Raw genomic sequence first — 18,835 nt, forward strand, 5'->3', positions numbered from 1 at the left:
CATCATCAACACCTCCTCAAATACGTGATATACATTTTACCTATTGCCATAAAATAGGTCATTTCACTTTTGATTGCTAGAAACAAAGTCTTTGATCAACAAAAGGTAAGGAGGAATACTTGCATTCAATTAGACTTCTCGCAAGTAGAAGCGAAAAATATAGATGATAATAGCAATTAGACACATGATGATAAGAATGGTAATATACTTTAATTATTCTAACCAATTTTTATGCCTTAAGCTTTTTTCCTATTGGTGCGTAAAATTTGGATAAAAGAGATTGCAAAAGATACATACTAAGTGCATGAAAGGAAACTAAAAGATTCAACAAGCATGACAGGAGAAAAGGCATGGAGCATGAGAAATTCTTCTTAATGATTTAAATCACCACAAAAAATAAAATATAAACACAAATAAAATATTCAATTAATGAACAAAGTCAAATCTATATTGACAAAAAACTCCCTTTCTTTTACAAGAGGGAGAATGTGAGAATTTAACCTTAGTTTTTGAATAATAATAAAAATAATTAATTAATAATTTAAAATAATAAAGAGACGTAACCCCTGAACGGGTGTGGCACCTCTCAAGCCTATAGGAAGTTATTAATGTAACCTTAGTTTTCTAATAAAAATAAACATAATTTAAAATAATCAAGAGATGCAACCCTTGAAGGGGTAATATACTTCAATTATTATAACTAGTTTTCGTGCCTTATTTTTTTTCCTATAGGTGTGCAAAATTTGGATAAAAGAGATTGTAAAAGATGCATGAAAGACAACTAAAATATCCAACAAAGGCATGATAAGAGGAAAGACTTGGAGCATGAGATTATCTTCTTAATGAATTAAATCACCATAAAAAATAAAATATAAACACATAAATAAAATAAAAGTAATGAACATAATCAAATCTATAATAACAATAAAAGAAGCGCCCATCCTTGCCTACCCATTGCATGGATCGCGACAAGGGTGGTGATGATTGAAAAAAGACCATAATCCCTTTACACACAACTTTGCTCACCAAAATTAGTTGTGGGTCCCCCATTACATCACATCCTTTTTTATGTAAGTAGAAGAGTCCAAGCTAGCAACATACAAATAGTGTAAAGTGCAATTGATAAAACTCCACATGTTGATTGGTTTAAAAGAATGGTCTATCTAGCCAAAGCTCGCTGCCCATCTATGGGCAATATGTGGTCCTAGGCAACAATATAGTGATAGGTCATGGATTGTGTGTGTGTGTGTGTAATATAGTGCCTAGTCAACATAGTGATAGGTCATGGATTGTGTGTGTATAATATAGTGCCTAGTCCCCTTATCTTTTTTACTACACACAAGTTTCACCTAGATCATCTAGGTCACCTCCATTTAAGAAAGAGGTTCAATGGAGAGATAAAACCCACAACACATCACGTAGAATCCAGAGCCCATCAGATGTCGTCCAAAAATCCATCATCAACACCTACTCAAACGTGTGATAAACATTGTATCTATTGCCATAAGACAAGTCATTTCACTTCTCATTGCTAAATATAAAGCCTTTGATCAACAAAAGGTAAGGAGGAATACTCGCATTCAATCAGACTTCTCGCATTCAATCAGACTTCTCGCAAGCAGAAGGGAAAAATATAGATGATAATAACAATTAGACACATGATGATAAGAATGGTAATATACTTTCATTATTTTAACCAATTTTCATGCCTTAACCTTTTTTCCTATCGGTGCGTAAAATTTGGATAAAAGAGTTTGCAAAAGATGCATGCTGAGCACATGAAAGGCAACTAAAAGATTCAACAAAGGCATGATAGGAGAAAAGGCATGGAGCACGAGAAATTCTTCTTAATGATTTAAATCACCACAAAAAATAAAATATAAACACACAAATAAAATATTCAATTAATGAACAAATTTAAATCTATAGGAGGGAGAATGTGAGAACTTAACCTTAGTTTTTGAATAATAATAAACATAATTAATTTATAATTTAAAATAATCAAGAGATGTAACCCTTGAAGGGGTGTGGCACCTCTCAAGCCTACCAGAAGTTATTAATGTAACCTTAGTTTTCTAATAATAATAAACATAATTTAAAATAATTAAGAGATGCAACCCCAGAAGGGGTAATATACTTCAATTATTCTAACAAGTTTTAGTGCCTTATTTTTTTTTCTATAGGTGTGCAAAATTTGGATAAAAGAGATTGTAAAAGATGCATGAAAGACAGCTAAAATATCCAACAAAGGCATGATAGGCGAAAAGACTTGGAGCATGAGATAATCTTGTTAATGAATTAAATCACCACAAAAAATAAATATATAAACACATAGATAAAATAAAAGTAATGAATAAAATCAAATCTAGAATAGCAATAACCAAAATCCCTTTGAGGGGGGATGTGAGAATGCAACTTAGTTTTTTAATAATAATAAGCATAATTAATTTATAATTAAAAACAATCAAGCACCTCTCAATAAACCAATTCATGATTTTGCTCTCTCTACAACCCTGCGTATCTCCATGTCTAAGTTTTTACGTAAACAATTTATGTCTTTATATTCAGCACTTAATAAAGCAGGCACACATGTCTTTGCAATTTCATAATAAGAAGGGAATTCTCTTATTGCGGCGGATGCAATTTTATTTGGGCAATAGTAATGACTTTTTGGCAACCTTGATGTTCCTAAGGGCCAAGTAATGGGTTGTTAGTCTTATTTCTTTTGAGTTTAAAATTTTTATTTATTGTTTTCATTGCCTTGCCTCTTTTCTAATTCTTTTAATTGTCATGCGTATTTTTATTATTTTGATCTATTTGTCTCCCTTCCTCTCCCACATCTCTTCTCTCTCTCTCTCTCTCTCTCTCTTTTATAATTCTTTTAATTTTATAAAGTTTTTTTTTTGTTTTCAACATCTTTGGACATTTGAGTTAGCAAGAAGGAACTATGCGAAAAATAGAAGGCATAAAAAACATTGTGTTAGAGCTTACAATAACGTGAGTACAATGTTCTATTTTATGCAGTATTGTGAAATAATTCATTCTCTACACTTTCAGCACTGAAAGTGGCTTTTAAAATGGGGGAGGGAAAATTTCCCCATGTTTATAAATTTAAGGAGAGAATTGTGCCACCTCTCCACCATATCTTGCGTATGGTCTTTTTATTTATTATTTTTCACTCACACACATATATGCACTTAATAAGCATAGCCATAATAAAAACAATTAACTTCAATAGCACAACTAATGTTAATTAACATGTTATTTTGCAAAGACTATGCGAGATGCTTCTTTGATATTCAAAAGTTGAGCATCCACCTCATTCTTAACAACAAATCACAAAATTCTAATAAGTGCACTTCTACTAACATCATTGTTTCTGTGTCGATATGGGAGCAATTGGAATTCTTGCAGTCTTATAAATTTTCTCTTTACCATTTGAATAGGTTGAACCGTAGTAGCCGAGAGATGGCTCTTGCTGCCTTTGGTAACAAGAATCGCAAGAGTGGCTACTCGTCTCATCTCTTTTTGGCCAATGGGCGATTTGAACCCCGATTTTTCTCTTTACCGTTTGAATAGGTTGAACTGTAGTAGCCGAGAGATGGCTCTTGCTGCCTTTGGCAAAAAGAATCGCGAGAGTGGCTACTTGTCTCATCTCTTTTTGGCCAGTGGGTGATTCGAACCCCGGTTTTTCTCTTTATCGTTTGAATAGGTTGAATCGTAGTAGCCATCTCGTCTTATAAATTTTCATAAGTTTTGTCTTTGTTTTTTCTTACAACACTACGAATGAACCACTGACCACCCCATGAGTGTTGTGCATACTATGGTTGCCATCAGTCTCATGTTGTCTCAAAAATAGTCCACACTTGGCCGCGAGAACGGGTGCCCAAGTATTCTAGTTTCAAAACATATAAAAAATAATGTGACAGGTGTGTGTGGAGGCCCGGAGCCCTGAGACCAAGGTCTCGTCTGGGCGCTGGGCAGGTAAATGTGAACACAGGTAAAAAGAAAAACAACAAAATAAGTAAAATAAAATCCTACGGGGCAGCATGGCCCTCGAGTGCACAGGGCTTCAGCTCCAAACTTCTGTTGAATTTGGTCTGTGGCCTGCTTTTTAATGGAAGCCTCTGCTTTGCAATAGATTTTAACTTTGGGCTTCATGCGGAATGCCCATCTCAGGAGCTCACATACAACAGCAGGGCAGGGTTCATGGAAGACGACCCTTGATGGCATCCCATCAGAAGCTGATACATATGTGCATCTCCTGCGGACTTGCAGCAAATTAAAGACCCTCACGCATGGTAGGCATGTACATCATCATATAGTCACATGTGGCCAGGAAAATGGAGTCTCCTTTGGTAGCCTTCTTGTACAGTTATATGTCAAATGTGGGTATTTAGAGGATGCAAGAGCTTCCTTTTCAAAAATTAATGAGCGAAATATCGATGCTTGGAATTGTATGATTGGAGCATATGCTCACCATGGGGAAGGACCAGAAAGCCTTAAGCTTTTCAGACAAATGCAGCGCGAGGCCATCATGGCAGACAGAGTAACATTACTCAGCATGCTTTCTGCTTGTACTGAGGAGATGGACCTGATTGCTGGCAGGCAGATCCATGTTCAAATCAGCTGCAGTGTATCAGAACGTGATGTTGTTGTTGCCACAGCCCTTGTCAACATGTATGGCAAGGTTGGGAGTATGGAGGATGCTTGGAAGGTTTTTGTCAACATGAGCATGCCGAACGTGATTTCATGGAGTAGCATGATTGCCCTCTGCACAAGGTACGGACAACGCAAGGAGGCCCTCCAGCTTTTCAACCACATGCTCGAAGAAGGAGTGATGCCAAACACATTCACCTTTGTGAGCATTCTTTCGGCTTGTGCATGTCCGACAGTTGCTAGGAATGGCAAGAATATCCATGCTCGACTCATGGGAAGTGAGCTTGAGTCACATCCTTATATGGGGAACGCCCTCATGAACATGTATGGCCGGTGTGGCTATCTGAAGGAGGCAAAGTCCACCTTTGATACGACATGCAAGCAGGGTGTGTACTCGTGGAACATCATCTTGACAGCGTATGTTCACCATGGAAATTTCCGGGATGCCATAAAACTCTTCAGAAAAATGCTAGAGGAGAAGATTATTCCAGATAAGGTCACCTTTGTGAACATACTATCTGCGTGTGCCAGCCAGATGGCACTACTTGAAGGCAGGGATATTCATATCTTCATCACCGTCATGGGCTTTGAAACTGATACGGCAGTGTCAAATTCACTTGTGAACATGTATGGAAAGTGCAAGTGTCTTGATGTTGCACAGAAGTTGCTCAGGGATATGCCTGAGCATGATGTAGTCACGTGGAACACCTTGATTTCAGGATACGCTCAGCATAAGCTTGGCAATGAGGCTTCCCACGCTTTCCAACAAATGATGCAGGAAGGCATGGCCCCTAATGAGGTCACTTACACCTGCATTCTTGATGCGTTGGCCAGCGAGGAAGTGCTGGCAGAAGGTAAAAGAATCCATACTTGTGTCGTTTTCCAGCCGGATGTTGTCATTGTGACTGCACTCGTCAACATGTATGGGAAATGCGGCAGCCTTCAGGATGCACTAAAAATTTTCCATGGAAGGACTGTGCAGAATGTGCTTTTGTGGAATACGACATTTGCAGTGTGCAATGAACATGAGCAGGGTGAGGAGGTGCTTAATCTCTTTGCCAAAATGCATGAAGAGGAAGTAATCCCAGACAACTTTACATTTTCCAATGTTTTTTCTGCTTGTGCAAACCAGGCAGCTTTAAACAAAGGCAAGAAGATTCATGCTCTTGCTATCGAGTATGGCTTTGCACAAGACACAATTGTGGGCACAGCCCTGGTCAACATGTATGGCAAGTGTGGAAGCCTTGAGGATGCAAAGGGGATGTTTGAAAGCATTTATGTCAGGGATGTGGTCTTATGGACTGCCATAATCAATGTGTGTGCACAGCATGGTCATGGCAAGGAGGCCGTTCAGCTATTGGATCGGATGAAGCGAGGAGGAGTCGTGCCAAACAAGATAACGTATGTTAGCGTACTTTCTGCATGTAGCCATGCTGGCCTTGTAAATGAAGGTCGCCGGTGCTTTGCGTCCATGAAACAAGATTATGGTATCATTCCAACAGAAGAGCATTACGATTGCATGATTGATCTGCTTGCCAGGTCAGGTCTACTGGATGAAGCAGAGGAGTTGATGAGAAGCATGCCATTTCAGGGCACTTATGTGTCATGGACAACTATGCTAGGTGCTTGTAGAAATGAGAGTGATGTAGAACGAGGGGCACGAGTTGGGAAACGTCTGATCGACCTTTATCCAGAAAAGGCTTCCCCATATGTGGTGCTATCACAAATCTATGCGTCAGCTGGAAGGGAAAGCGATGCAGAAGCTATTTTGAATGAGATGAGAGTGAAGGGTATACAGAAGCAGGCAGGTTACAGTGCAATATAGGATTAAGGGTATGGTGTATAAGTTTTTCTCTGATGATCAATCACACCCCATTAAGGATGAGTGCAGAGTTGGAGAGGATGGAACAGCAGTGGAAGGATGCGGGTTACAAATCAGATTCAAAGTTAGTTACAGAGGAGGAGAGAGAAACATGGGTTGTGTCGCCTCTTCCATCTTGGACATGCATTTGGCTACTACTTCCCTTTTAAGCTCCAGATAATTTTCTTCCAAGCTGAGTTCGAAGATCATTCCTACCTGGATGCTATCATGTTTGTACCATCAAACCACAAGCTAGTCATGGAGGACGATTACTGCAAAAATAGGCGATGCATCAGTAGGCAGAGCTGCAAAGATCCAAAGGATTTGAAAGTCACAAGCAAGGTGCTGGAAAGAGCACATAGAAAGTGAGGCCTGGGAAACATGTATAAGCCAAGTGCAAGGACTGTGAAGAAGTATTACTCCATCAGGGTATGCACCAAAGTTGACCTTCTGAAACTTGGAGCAGCTAGAATATTGACACTCAGAAAGGTCTTCAGTGTGCCCTGAAACACTCACAAACATAGATTAGTTTTTATATCCATTTAATTGTCAGGTTGAGTATTTGATTGTTGACACCACAACTTTTTGTGAGGGGGAATGAACTGACCACTTAAACACCTATCAGCAAACTTAACACAAAAGAAAATATAGAGATTTAACCAAAACACTAATGGCATTCTAAGGGAGTTATGCACCTGAAGGACGTAATTGTATAGGCTTACTTCTCATATCAATATTCTTCATCTCACCATATTTTCACACTAAGTAAATTGTCTGGCCTCATGCTAGCATTGTTATGTTCGGACATGGGACACATCGTTCTCTTCCTCCTAATGAGATGAAGATTGGGAGTCAAAATTGAAATATTGGCATTGGAGTGAAGCTTGTTTTGATGTGCACGATCTCTTCGTTTAATCAACCACTCAGAAATTGACAGCAACCGCAACCAGCTCATGTAGAAGATAAACAGATAGATCCTCAAGCTCACAAGCTCCTAGTTAGACACCAAGCTACCATCATCTCTCTCAGTTTTCTAACATGAAAAGCACAATGCACACATACTCCATTTTCTGAGAGTAAGCCATCTCATTGATCTTTTTCAAGATCAAATAAGGCTATCTCTTGCACCCATCATCTCTTCACTTTGCTAACATGAAAGACACGATGCTTATGTACTCCATCTGAGGGACACAATATGTAAGCCATCTCGATCAAATAAGGCCCCTAATATCTTAGAAACATTCTGTTGATTTCTATTGATGTTACCATTGTTGTTTCTCTACGTGAAAAAGCAAGATGCTAGCATTTTTTGGATGCAAAATCAAGGGAAGCTACAACAAAGATGTAAGCCCTAAATCACAAGAAACAAAAATTGATGCGTGAAGGGCACTAGCAAACAAAGGAACTTTGAGACAGTGTAGTCCTGAAGACCTTGGGGTGAAATCCCAAGCTATTGCTCAAGTTGTGGTAGAGGGAATACCACTTGTGGAGCCTATTCATGAAAATCAGGCTACCCTTTTGGATAGAGACGAGCCCAACATGGAGAAGGATGCGGAAGTTGAAGAACAATTGTACACAAGGGAAGAAAAAATGTACATAAGGGAAGACATTAATAAAATGATGTCTGATCCCAGCTTCCTTACCTACATGTTGCAATTAGTACTATTGCAAGGTCAAGTCAAAATCCCCAACTAAGATGCAAGAGACACGTATACCATGGGTGCACATGCTAAATTTTTGTTTTCTATATGGTATTAGAGTGGAGTCTAGCCACTTCCTCTCATGGTGGTCACACATGACGTGATTGAAGGAGAGTGTTAAGGTGGCAAATCATGTAGCTACTCTTGAGTTATTGTATTACTAGAAGGTGTGGTAGATTATCCCATATGGAAGAACATGGGAAGTTGAAGAGCCGTATAGTGGTGGTACCTTGTCATAGATATCTCCTTAGGCCCGTTGTTTTGGGGAGGGGTGGTCTCCCAAAGTCCATTCCCTCACGTCATACGCAACTGATTTTACTTAAGAATGACATCTTAAAATAGGTAGGCGTTGGCAAGGGAATCAGGAATCACCCATGCCTCTAGACATAGTCTCGTGAAGCCATATCATATAGCCAAGGTTATGCAAAGCTTTGATGGAGATGGGGATCCAATCCAACATGTGGAAATCTTTAAGTCTACTTGTGAAATTGTGGACCATTGTGATATTTCAAAGATCCATTTGTTTTGTTTTCCCTTAGGTGAGAAAGAATAGCGAGGTATAGGACTTTGAAGCCTTAGGATAAAGTTACTTTCACTCAGCTAAAGAATATGTTTGTATACCAAGCTTTGCAAGAAGTGGTGATAAGTGGAGCGTAATGGCACAACTCTATAACATCAAAGCAACAAGAGCATGAATCGATGAGAGATTGTATCTCTCGAGACGATTGAAGCATTTGAACTCTTGATGTAAATTTCAAAGAGGTTAATTGATGTTAAATTATTATCGTGTTTTCAAATGGGAGTACGAGATCCTAAAATGCATGATTATTTACTTTTATCTAGGATGGATTTGCGGATGCATGCTACAAGGTGGTCACAGAATTCGAGGATAATATATATTAGAAATGCCAATAGCTAGGTGATAATAAGACTTCCTCATTGGTTGCACCTTCCTGTGTGTTTGGTTGTCATGGCACTTATGCTATGGAAAAATAGGTGAAGAACATGAAATTGATGAAGTAACCTCAACCATATTTGAAAAGATTAAGCTAAAGGAGGTGAGGGAAGGGCTGGAACCTCGAGCAATTCTTATCTATATCTTAGAAGAGAGCTTATGGGTGTTTAATATGTAGACACTATCATAGGAGTACAGAATGCCCTCATCTAAGACATAGGCCATTGCTCTATTGCACAAATTGGAGATACCTAGGGAACCACGACACTCTTATGTGTAGATATGGTCCCCAATCGTTAGCATAAATTTGAGTGGCAAGGCCTATCTTAGCTTTACCTACACCTTGTGAAAAATAATGTGGCAACTAGATCTTAATAGACACAAGGACAAAACTACGAATGGGGTATATGTATAGTACTTGGCTTACCCTTAGCTCCACAACTCCTACCGCCACAACCACCCCCATCAAAGATCACCCTAGTCATTGGTTGAAGAAACATTGGAGAAAAAAGTGAATATCCTCACGAGTCTAAACTTAACATGACTATTATGAGGAGTTGCATGATATTGTGTGAGACTTTTATGTTTTGCAAGGAACCATACATGTACCCTTATTTCAGACCTTAGCACAATGGAAGGGACAAGTGATGAATATAATAGTTTGAAGACCCCCAATACAATGTTTCCATTGTAAGGACCTCATCAAGTTGCAAAATGCCCACTCAAAATGGTTGCTCCGACATAATAATAGGATCAATAACAAGAAATAATAGCTCTAGCACTCACGTGTACTAAATGTGGAGTGGATCATGTAATCAAAGATTGTCAGTATAACTTAAGCGGAGAAACAACAATTGCTATTAATCTCGTGACACACCTTTACTTGATAAGTGTACGCCCAAGACACATTGTTGTCACCCTAAATGTATTAACTCAAGCCCAAAACCAACAATTGCACAAAGACAAGGTAGATGTTAAAATAACAACTCTAGCACTCACGTGTACTAAATGTGGAGTGGATCATGTAATCAAGGATTTTTAGTATAAATTGTAGAGAAGTAACAATATCTATTAATCCCGCAGTACACCTTTACTTGACAAGTGTACGCCCAGGACACATTGTTGTCACCCTAAATGTATTAACTCAAGCCCAAAACCAACAACTACACAAAGACAAGGTAGACGTTCAGTATAAGCTTTAGTCTCTAAACATGGTCGAAGAAGACGGGTTAAGAAAGTGGGTAATGGAGACTTAGTAGTTTTCATCCAAGATGGACAGGATGTTGGAATCACAAATAAAAAGGAAAACTCAATCTATGACTTCCTTGTCCTAAAAACCTTGATCCAAAAGGAGTTGGGCAATTCATACTACGATGACCATATCCTTGGGAGTTAAAGCATTTAACTTCTTTGTTCAAGGGTGGAACTTTTGAAGTTGAATTCCAGGGGATTGTATTATGGAAAAAAGACCTTTCTTCCATTCTAGAATTTCCCGTATCCTGAGTTTGACCTTGTTGTCTCTTAGGAGGCGAAAAGTTGGAATCACCTTCCGGAGCTCGAAATCTTTTAAAAGATGATGGTGCTAGCGTCGGCAGGACCTTGACAACAAAGGCCTTGGCGAAATCCTTTGCCATCCGTACGGCTTCAGCCATAGAAAGTGGCTTGGCATTCTTCACCAGGGTATTCAAAGGTTCGTTCATTCTTCGAATGAACCTAGCCATCAGCTATTCTTTATCCAGGCGATGGTGAGTATTTGAGGAGGAGAGCGAACGCCTGGTGGTATTCCTCCGTGGTTCGGCTTCCCTGGGTTAGCTCCAGGAATTCATCCATTCACATCCATTTATATCCATTTACATCCATTCACATCCATTCACCTCCATTCACCTCCATTCACATCCATTCACATCCATTCACCTCCATTCACCTCCATTTACATCCATTCACATCATATCACGTCCATTTATATCCATTTACGTCCATTTACATCCATTTACATCCATTTACACCCATTCACATCCATTTACTCAGGTTGAAAGTACAGTTACTCCACTTTTGATACTGATAGAACTTTTCTAAGTTTTCGCCAATTACTTGGCTTAGTTAAAGGTAACTTTTTTTTTCTCGATTCCATTAAATCTAAAGTATCAGAGTGTTGTTGTTGAAGGTTTAAAAAGGAAAAACAAATTTAACCGGAACTTTATAATAAAAACTCAGAAAGAGCATTTATGTATTGTGTTTTCATTCCTGAAGCTTCATTAATGAAGACTTTTAATCGATGAATTGGATTTTATAGATGGACATCCCATGTTTAAATCTAAATTTCCATTAAATCTAAATTTTCGTTCACTTTTTGGATCCTTGATCCTCTCTAGGATTCCAGATTCCTTTTCCAGGGAATCTAGGAATAAATCAGTCATACGTTCATTCAACTAAGCGCGTTTCTGGTCTTTTTCTAGGAAGCCCTTTTCCCGTTCAGAAAGTCCTCCAAAATTCTACTTTCTAGATGTATATTTTGAATTTCCAAAGGTGAAATGTATTCTAAATTCTTTTTTTTCTGATTAAGAATCATCCAAGTTTTCTTGATGAATATTTTCTCATTCTTTCTCAAATTTCTCAAAATAAGATATACTTAATATTTTTCTTTTTGAATAAAAGATTCATGGGATTTACAAAATCATTTATACCTATATTTCTTCTTTCAGTATAAGCACTAATCAAATTATTTAAATGAATCATTTTCATAATTCTCATAAATTGAATGATTCTAGAAAAAAAATGTGCATAACCTTCTTTATTTTTCTATCAATTGGATAATGCTCAAAACTCCTCTTTTTGCATAAAATGTATTATGCATGTAAAAATAGATATAATAAAAATTCCTCTTTTCTCTATTTAATTGGTTTACATTCAACGTAAACATTCTGCCCACTCTGTTGCCTTTTACAACCAACCTGCACTTGTCTTTAAAGTCTTCAACATAACAACCATCAAGGCTAAACCGAACCTGCAAACCCTGCTCAATCATTTGGCCAACTGAAACCAGATTCTTTGTTATGTTCGGAACATGAAGTACATCTGCAAGGTACTTCACTTCGCCATCTTGCATAGACAATGGCACATCTCCAACATGGGCAATTGGAACAGCAGTGTCATCCCCTGTTTCCACAAAACCTGGTCTTTCATGGTTTTTCATCTCCTTGAACCACTCCCCATGACTTGTCATGTGGTTCGAAGCACCTGAATCAACGTACCATACATCATCTTTATGTGCTGCTTCAACATTTTCAGACATGGCATTAACGACATGCTGCATAACAAACAACCTTTCATTATCCTCATTGTTTCTGCTCAAGGATGCATAGTTGTTTTGTTGCAATTTCTTATTTTGCATGTCAGCCTGCTTCTTATAACAATCTGCCTGCACATGTCCAGGCTTACCATAAGAAAAGCATCCATGTGTATCATTATACTGCTTTTGCCAATTTCCACGACCTCTTTGGACTCCCCCTGCCTCTGAATTGGCCTCTTCCACTTGTGTGTTGTTGTTGTGAATTTTGGGACTGTTGTTGTTGTTGCTGCTGGCCATAATTTTGATTACCTGTTCGGCCACCTCCTTGGCCATGTCCACGGCCTCCCTCTCCCTTGTCCTCTTCCTGAACTTGTGTAGAAGGCTTGTTGCTGTGAATTGTTTTTATTTTGTGAAGGCTGTTGATCTTCACCACCCAAGATCTTCTCTTCTATAATCAACATAGACACCAAATCTGTGAAATTGGAAATGTTTTCCTGAGTCTGGAATAGATGTCTTGAACGCCTTGTATTGTGGCCCGAGACCATGTAGATAGACTTCCACCTTGTCATCATCATCTACTGAAATGCCAATAGATGCAAGGGATTCCACAATACCCTTGATCTTCAATGCATAGTCATTCACAGACATACTCTTTTTCTCCACAGTATGAAGTTCATTCTTCAACTGTATCTTTCGTGCCTTGGTATTTGTTTCATAGAGTTTTACCAAGGTGTCCCATGCCTCCTTGGGGGACTTGGCATCCTGTATGTGCCCAATCATGGTGTCCTGTATAGTGATAGAGAGCCAATACACAACTTTTTTGGCTCCTTGTTTCCAATCCTTGAACTCTTTCACATCTACAAACAGCAGTCGGATTGATCTCCGGTATCTCCGGTGCCTCTTCATGCTCACCTTCTATGTAGTCCCAATGACCCTTTCCTATCAGGAAATTCATCAACCTGAACCTCCAAGCATGGAAGTTGTTCTTATCAAGCTTCTCAGCAACAATCTGGTTTATGCCATCATTTGACATCTTGCCAGACACACAAATTTACCAGAAACAACACTTTAGTTTGTCCTGCACAAACTGCTGTATTTTCTACAGCGATATTGTAGTACACTCAAATGTCACAAAAACCAGTGACCTCAATGTGCATACATACACCTAATGGCAACTGTTGACCTCCTTGCAGCACACACAATGTCTACACAACCAATCTATCTTCTTGCAGTTCTTAAAACAGAGTTTTGCTGAGAATCGATGACTTACCCGCAGTGCTCAAAATCGCCTGCTTTCTGAAAAACAGAGGTTGTAACGCGCCCGAAATGCGTTTTCGGCTCGAAAAATTTAGTCTGATAGGACAGTATAGTTGCCCTATAGCTTTACTCCCATGAAGAAAGCTCCTCAATCAGAGATCGTTTGCCGGTGCCTCCCGACAAGGGTGTAGTCACACCAACACAAATAGGGAAGAGTAGTTGAAGCTCTTACCCTCTTACCGCTTCTTCTGCTTCTCTTGCTTGCAGCTCAGCCCTTAGCATGAACCACGCTCTGATATCATGAAAAGATGCAAGGGGGAAGAGAGCTTGAGCTCTTGCAAGCACACACACACTCACAAAATCCTAAAAGAGAGCACACAAGGTGAGATGCTGAAAATCTTCTTCTTCTTCACACAACACTCAACACACCATATACAAAGATAAGAGTACACAATATGAAAAGATACTCAACCTAATACATACTAGGGTTCTCTATAGTGTGAACCCAACTACATGAGCTGGCGCTATAACTATGCTAGTCTCTAGAATGGCTGTCACACAGCCTGTCATCCCACTGGCCGCATATCACCCATGATCTCACCAACATGCTAGTGGTGTAAGTGTGGGGCCTATCCCCTAGGCAGGTGTCATCAGTGTCCACCGCCTCACTAGATGAGCTTGATATCTCAACACATATGGCCCGAGATAGCTAAGCTTGGTACTACATGATGCTCCCTTCTTTCTTTCTACTGGTGACACTGTAGTATTGGCCTGAGTGACGGTCGGATTCCCTTCTACTTCAGGTGGAGGAGGCCATCTGTAACATTGAAAAGAGCATCAATCATAATGACTAGTAGGAGCTTGTGGTCTTGCTTTGTGTGTGTGTGTGTGTGTGTGTGTGTGTGTTCTGATGTAAAGAGTGTTAGTGATGTATGTGTGATATGAACAACGAATGTTAAGTGCTCTGTGCAAAGTTATAACACCCAAGGGTTTAGTGTGGACTCTGTGAAATAGTAGATTGCTATTTCACGGGTTAAGAGCTCATGCCATTGTGAGGCAATGTGGGGGGAGATGTTACAGTTGAGGAGTACATCCACCAAATCCAGGTGAACCTATTTTGTTTCTTGTGCATGTGACTGCACATGTAAGATTCCTCCCTCCGGCTTTTGAGGTTTGCAGGTGTAAGAACCTCCCCTTATGATCTTATAATTATTCCCCTCTCTGAAATAAAAGAAAGATCATGTTTTACCCTGTTTTGGCCTAGAGAGAGAAAATGTCTAGAGAGAGGTAATTCAAAATTGAGATATTTTTGGATATAAAAATCCTCCTAGTGTCTAAAATGGTTTCCCCTGAAATAGATATTCAAAAAGAAATTTCCAATATGCAATTGGAATAAATTGAAATCAGGTAAAAAGGACCTTAGCTTAAGGGTCCAGATTTTCTGAAATTTTTGAATTAAGGTTCCTATGGACCAATTAGATTAATCCAAATGTAGGGAGGAGATAAATATAAGAATAAAACAAAATCCCCGAAAAATGAGTAAATGCTCACATAAGATGAAGAGTTGACTAAGGACAAGGTTATTAGTTAAAAAAGAAGAGATATTTAGAAGAAATGATGCATTTTTGACACCTCAGTGTGGGGAATTTTTCTCATGAAGGAGGCGCCTATTTCACATGTGTGGTTGATTTTTAAACTCACAAATAATGAGATATTTTCATCTCTCCTCTCCCCTGCTTCAACTAGATCCAAAAAGTAAGCTAAACTGACCTAAAAATGGTCAAAAATTGACCAAACTGATGTGAAAAATTCTAAAATCAGTTTGCTTGGTTAGAGGCTCACTTTTTCCTATAAATGAAGCCTCCCCTTTGTAAATGGTTAATAGTGTTTTATGCACTATTACTCTACTCCTCCCTAGAGCTAAAAATAGTGAATTCATTAATAATTCATTTATTTTTGACCATTTCCTCTTCAAAAGAATTGGTGGCCACTCTTGTTGCAAACAAGAGTAGATCCCTCAAACCATCAAGCCAAAGGAAAGCTCACAAAACTCCTAGTAAGTTAGAAATTCTACTTTTTCTTATTCTATTTTATGGTTTTTTGATTTTTGTTTTCTTCAAAATAAAAATGGATGTTATGCCTTGTTGGAAAGGCTTTCCCCCTTCTCTTCATTATTGAATTCAGCCTTTCTTTATCCTGAATGTGTAATCAAATTGATGGAATTAAACTTTTCATATTGTTTACTCTTAATAAAGTGAAAATTGATTAGATTAGAATGATTTAAATCATCTTGGATAATTTCTAGTAAATTTTAGAGTGAAAAAAAGTAAAAAATGGTCAGTCATACAAAGGAGGTTATGGCAAAATTTTCTTAAATTTGGTGAAGTAAGTTTTATCTTTTTATTATTCAAAAAGAGTAATCCCCACTGCTTGTGTATTCTAAAAGTGTTATTTTTATTCTATGCATAGAAAAATGCATATTAGAAATATTTTTATTATAAAAGTGTTATTTTGATTAGAATTAATTTATATGCATACAAAGATGCATATTGAGAATATTTTGATTATAAAAGTGTTACTTTTATCAAAATTGATTTTTATGCATAAAAGAAATTTTTAATTATAAAAGTGTTACTTTCATTAAAATTGAATTTATGCATAAATAGATGCATAAAAGAAATTTTTTATTATAAAAGCGTTACTTTTATCAAATTTTGATTTTATGCATAGAAAGATGTATAAAGAATTTATTTTTATTCCAAAAGTGTTATTCTCAATCAAATTTTGATTTTATGCATAGAAAGATGCATAAAGAAATTTATTTTTATTTCAAAATAGTTATTCTCATCAATTTTAATTTTATGCATAGAAAGATGTATAAAGAAATTTATTTTTATTTCAAAAGAGTTATTCTCATTAATTTTGATTTTATGCATATAGAAAGATACATAAAGAATTTATTCTTATTCCAAAAGTATTATTCTCATCAAATTTTGACTTTATGCATAGAAAGATGCATAAAGAAATTTATTTTTACTTCAAAAGAGTTATTCTCATCAATTTTGATTTTATGCATAGAAAGATGCATAAAGAAATTTATTTTTATTTCAAAAGAGTTATTCTCATCAATTTTGATTTTATGCATAGAAAGATGCATAAAGAAATTTATTTTTATTTCAAAAGAGTTATTCTCATTAATTTTGATTTTTTTGCATAGAAAGATACATAAAGAAATTTATTTTTATTTCAAAAGAGTTACTCTCATTAATTTTGATTTTATGCATAGAAAGATATGCATAAAGAAATTTATTTTTATTTCAAAAGAGTTATTCTCATTAATTTTAATTTTTTGCATAGAAAGATGCATAAAGAAATTTATTTTTATTTTACTCTGATTAATTTTGATTTTATGCATAGAAAGTTACATAAATAAATTTATTTTTATTTCAAAAGAGTTATTCTCATTAATTTTGATTTTTTGCATAGAAAGATGCATAAAAGATTTATTTTTTATTTCGAAAGTGTTATTCTCCTTAAAATTGAATTTATGCATAAATAGATGCATAAACGGATTTTTTATAAAAGTGTTATTTCCCACTAAAGTTGTTCTTATGCATAAATAGATGCGTAAAGAATCTTTATATCAAAAATAAGAATTCTCTTACATTCTATAAATAGATGTGATAAGATGTGATATGAATCAGATAGATGAGAATAAATAGAGAATGGATGTGATGAGAATGAGAGGTAAATAGATGTGATGAGATGCGATATGAATTAGATAGATGAGAATGAATAGAGAATGGATGTGATGAGAATGGGAGGTAAATAGATGTGATGATATGTAATGCAAATCAGATAGATGGGAATGAATGGATGGATGGATGTGATGAGAATGAGAGGTAAATAGATGTGATGAGATGTAATGCGAATCAGATAGATGGGAATGAATGGATGGATGGATGTGATGAGAATGAGAGGTAAACAGATGTGATGAGATGTGATATGAATCAGATAGATGAGAATGAATAGAGAATGGATGTGATGAGAATAGAAGTGATGAGAATGAGAGGTAAATAGATGTGATGATATGTAATGCGAATCAGATAGATGGGAATGAATGGATGGATGGATATGATGAGAATAGAAGTGATGAGAATGAAAGGTAGATAGATGTGATGAGATGTAATACGAATCAGATAGATGGGAATGAATGGATGGATGAATGTGATGAGAATAGATGTGACGAGAATAGATGTGATGAGAATGAGAGGTAAATAGATGTGATGAGATGTGATATGAATCAGATAGATGAGAATGAATAGAGAATGGATGTGATGAGAATAGAAGTGATGAGAATGAGAGGTAAATCGATGTGATGATATGTGATGCGAATCAGATAGATGGGAATGAATGGATGGATGGATGCTATGAGAATAGGAGTGACGAGAATGTGAGGTAAATAGATGTGATGAGATGTAATGCGAATTAGATAGATGGGAATGAATGGATGGATGGGATGAGAATAGATGTGATGAGAATGAGAGGTAAATAGATGTGATGAGATGTGATGTGAATCAGATAAATGTGAATGAATGGATGAGATGTGATGTCATGTGAATCAGGATGTAAATGAATGATATAGGATGTGAATGAATGTGTTAGCATGTGAATCGAGATGTGAATGAATGATATAAGATGTGAATGAATGTGTTAGCATGTGAATCGAGATGTGAATGAATGATATAGGATGTGAATGAATGTGTTAGCATGTGAATCGGGATGTGAATGAATGATATAGGATGTGAATGAATGTGTTAGCATGTGAATCGGGATGTGAATGAATGATATAGGATGTGAATGTGTTAGCATGTGAATCGAGATGTGAATGAATGATATAGGATGAGAATGAATGTGTTAGCATGTGAATCAGGATGTGAATGAATGATATAGGATGTGAATGAATGTGATAACATGTGAATTGGGATGTGAATGAATGATAAGGGATGTGAATGGATGTGATGTGATGTGAATCGAGATGTGAATGAACGATAAGGGACGTGAATGAATGTGTTAGCATGTGAATCGGGATGTGAATGAGATGAGATGTGATG

The 18,835-nt window shown here is 37.1% G+C and overlaps 1 protein-coding gene across 1 annotated transcript; it reads left to right on the forward strand.

Annotated features, from left to right (window-relative positions):
• Window positions 1–4,159: 4,159 nt before the first annotated feature.
• Window positions 4,160–6,484, forward strand: LOC147627113 (pentatricopeptide repeat-containing protein At4g13650-like). The gene has a single exon (XM_086815242.1). It carries the CDS (start codon window positions 4,160–4,162, stop codon window positions 6,482–6,484), a length of 2,325 nt encoding a protein of 774 aa, XP_086671368.1.
• Window positions 6,485–18,835: the final 12,351 nt, after the last annotated feature.

The sequence above is a fragment of the Cibotium barometz genome, chromosome 21, assembly GCF_041138505.1.
Source record: "Cibotium barometz isolate CiBa-2024 chromosome 21, ASM4113850v1, whole genome shotgun sequence".
NCBI lineage: Eukaryota > Viridiplantae > Streptophyta > Polypodiopsida > Cyatheales > Cibotiaceae > Cibotium > Cibotium barometz.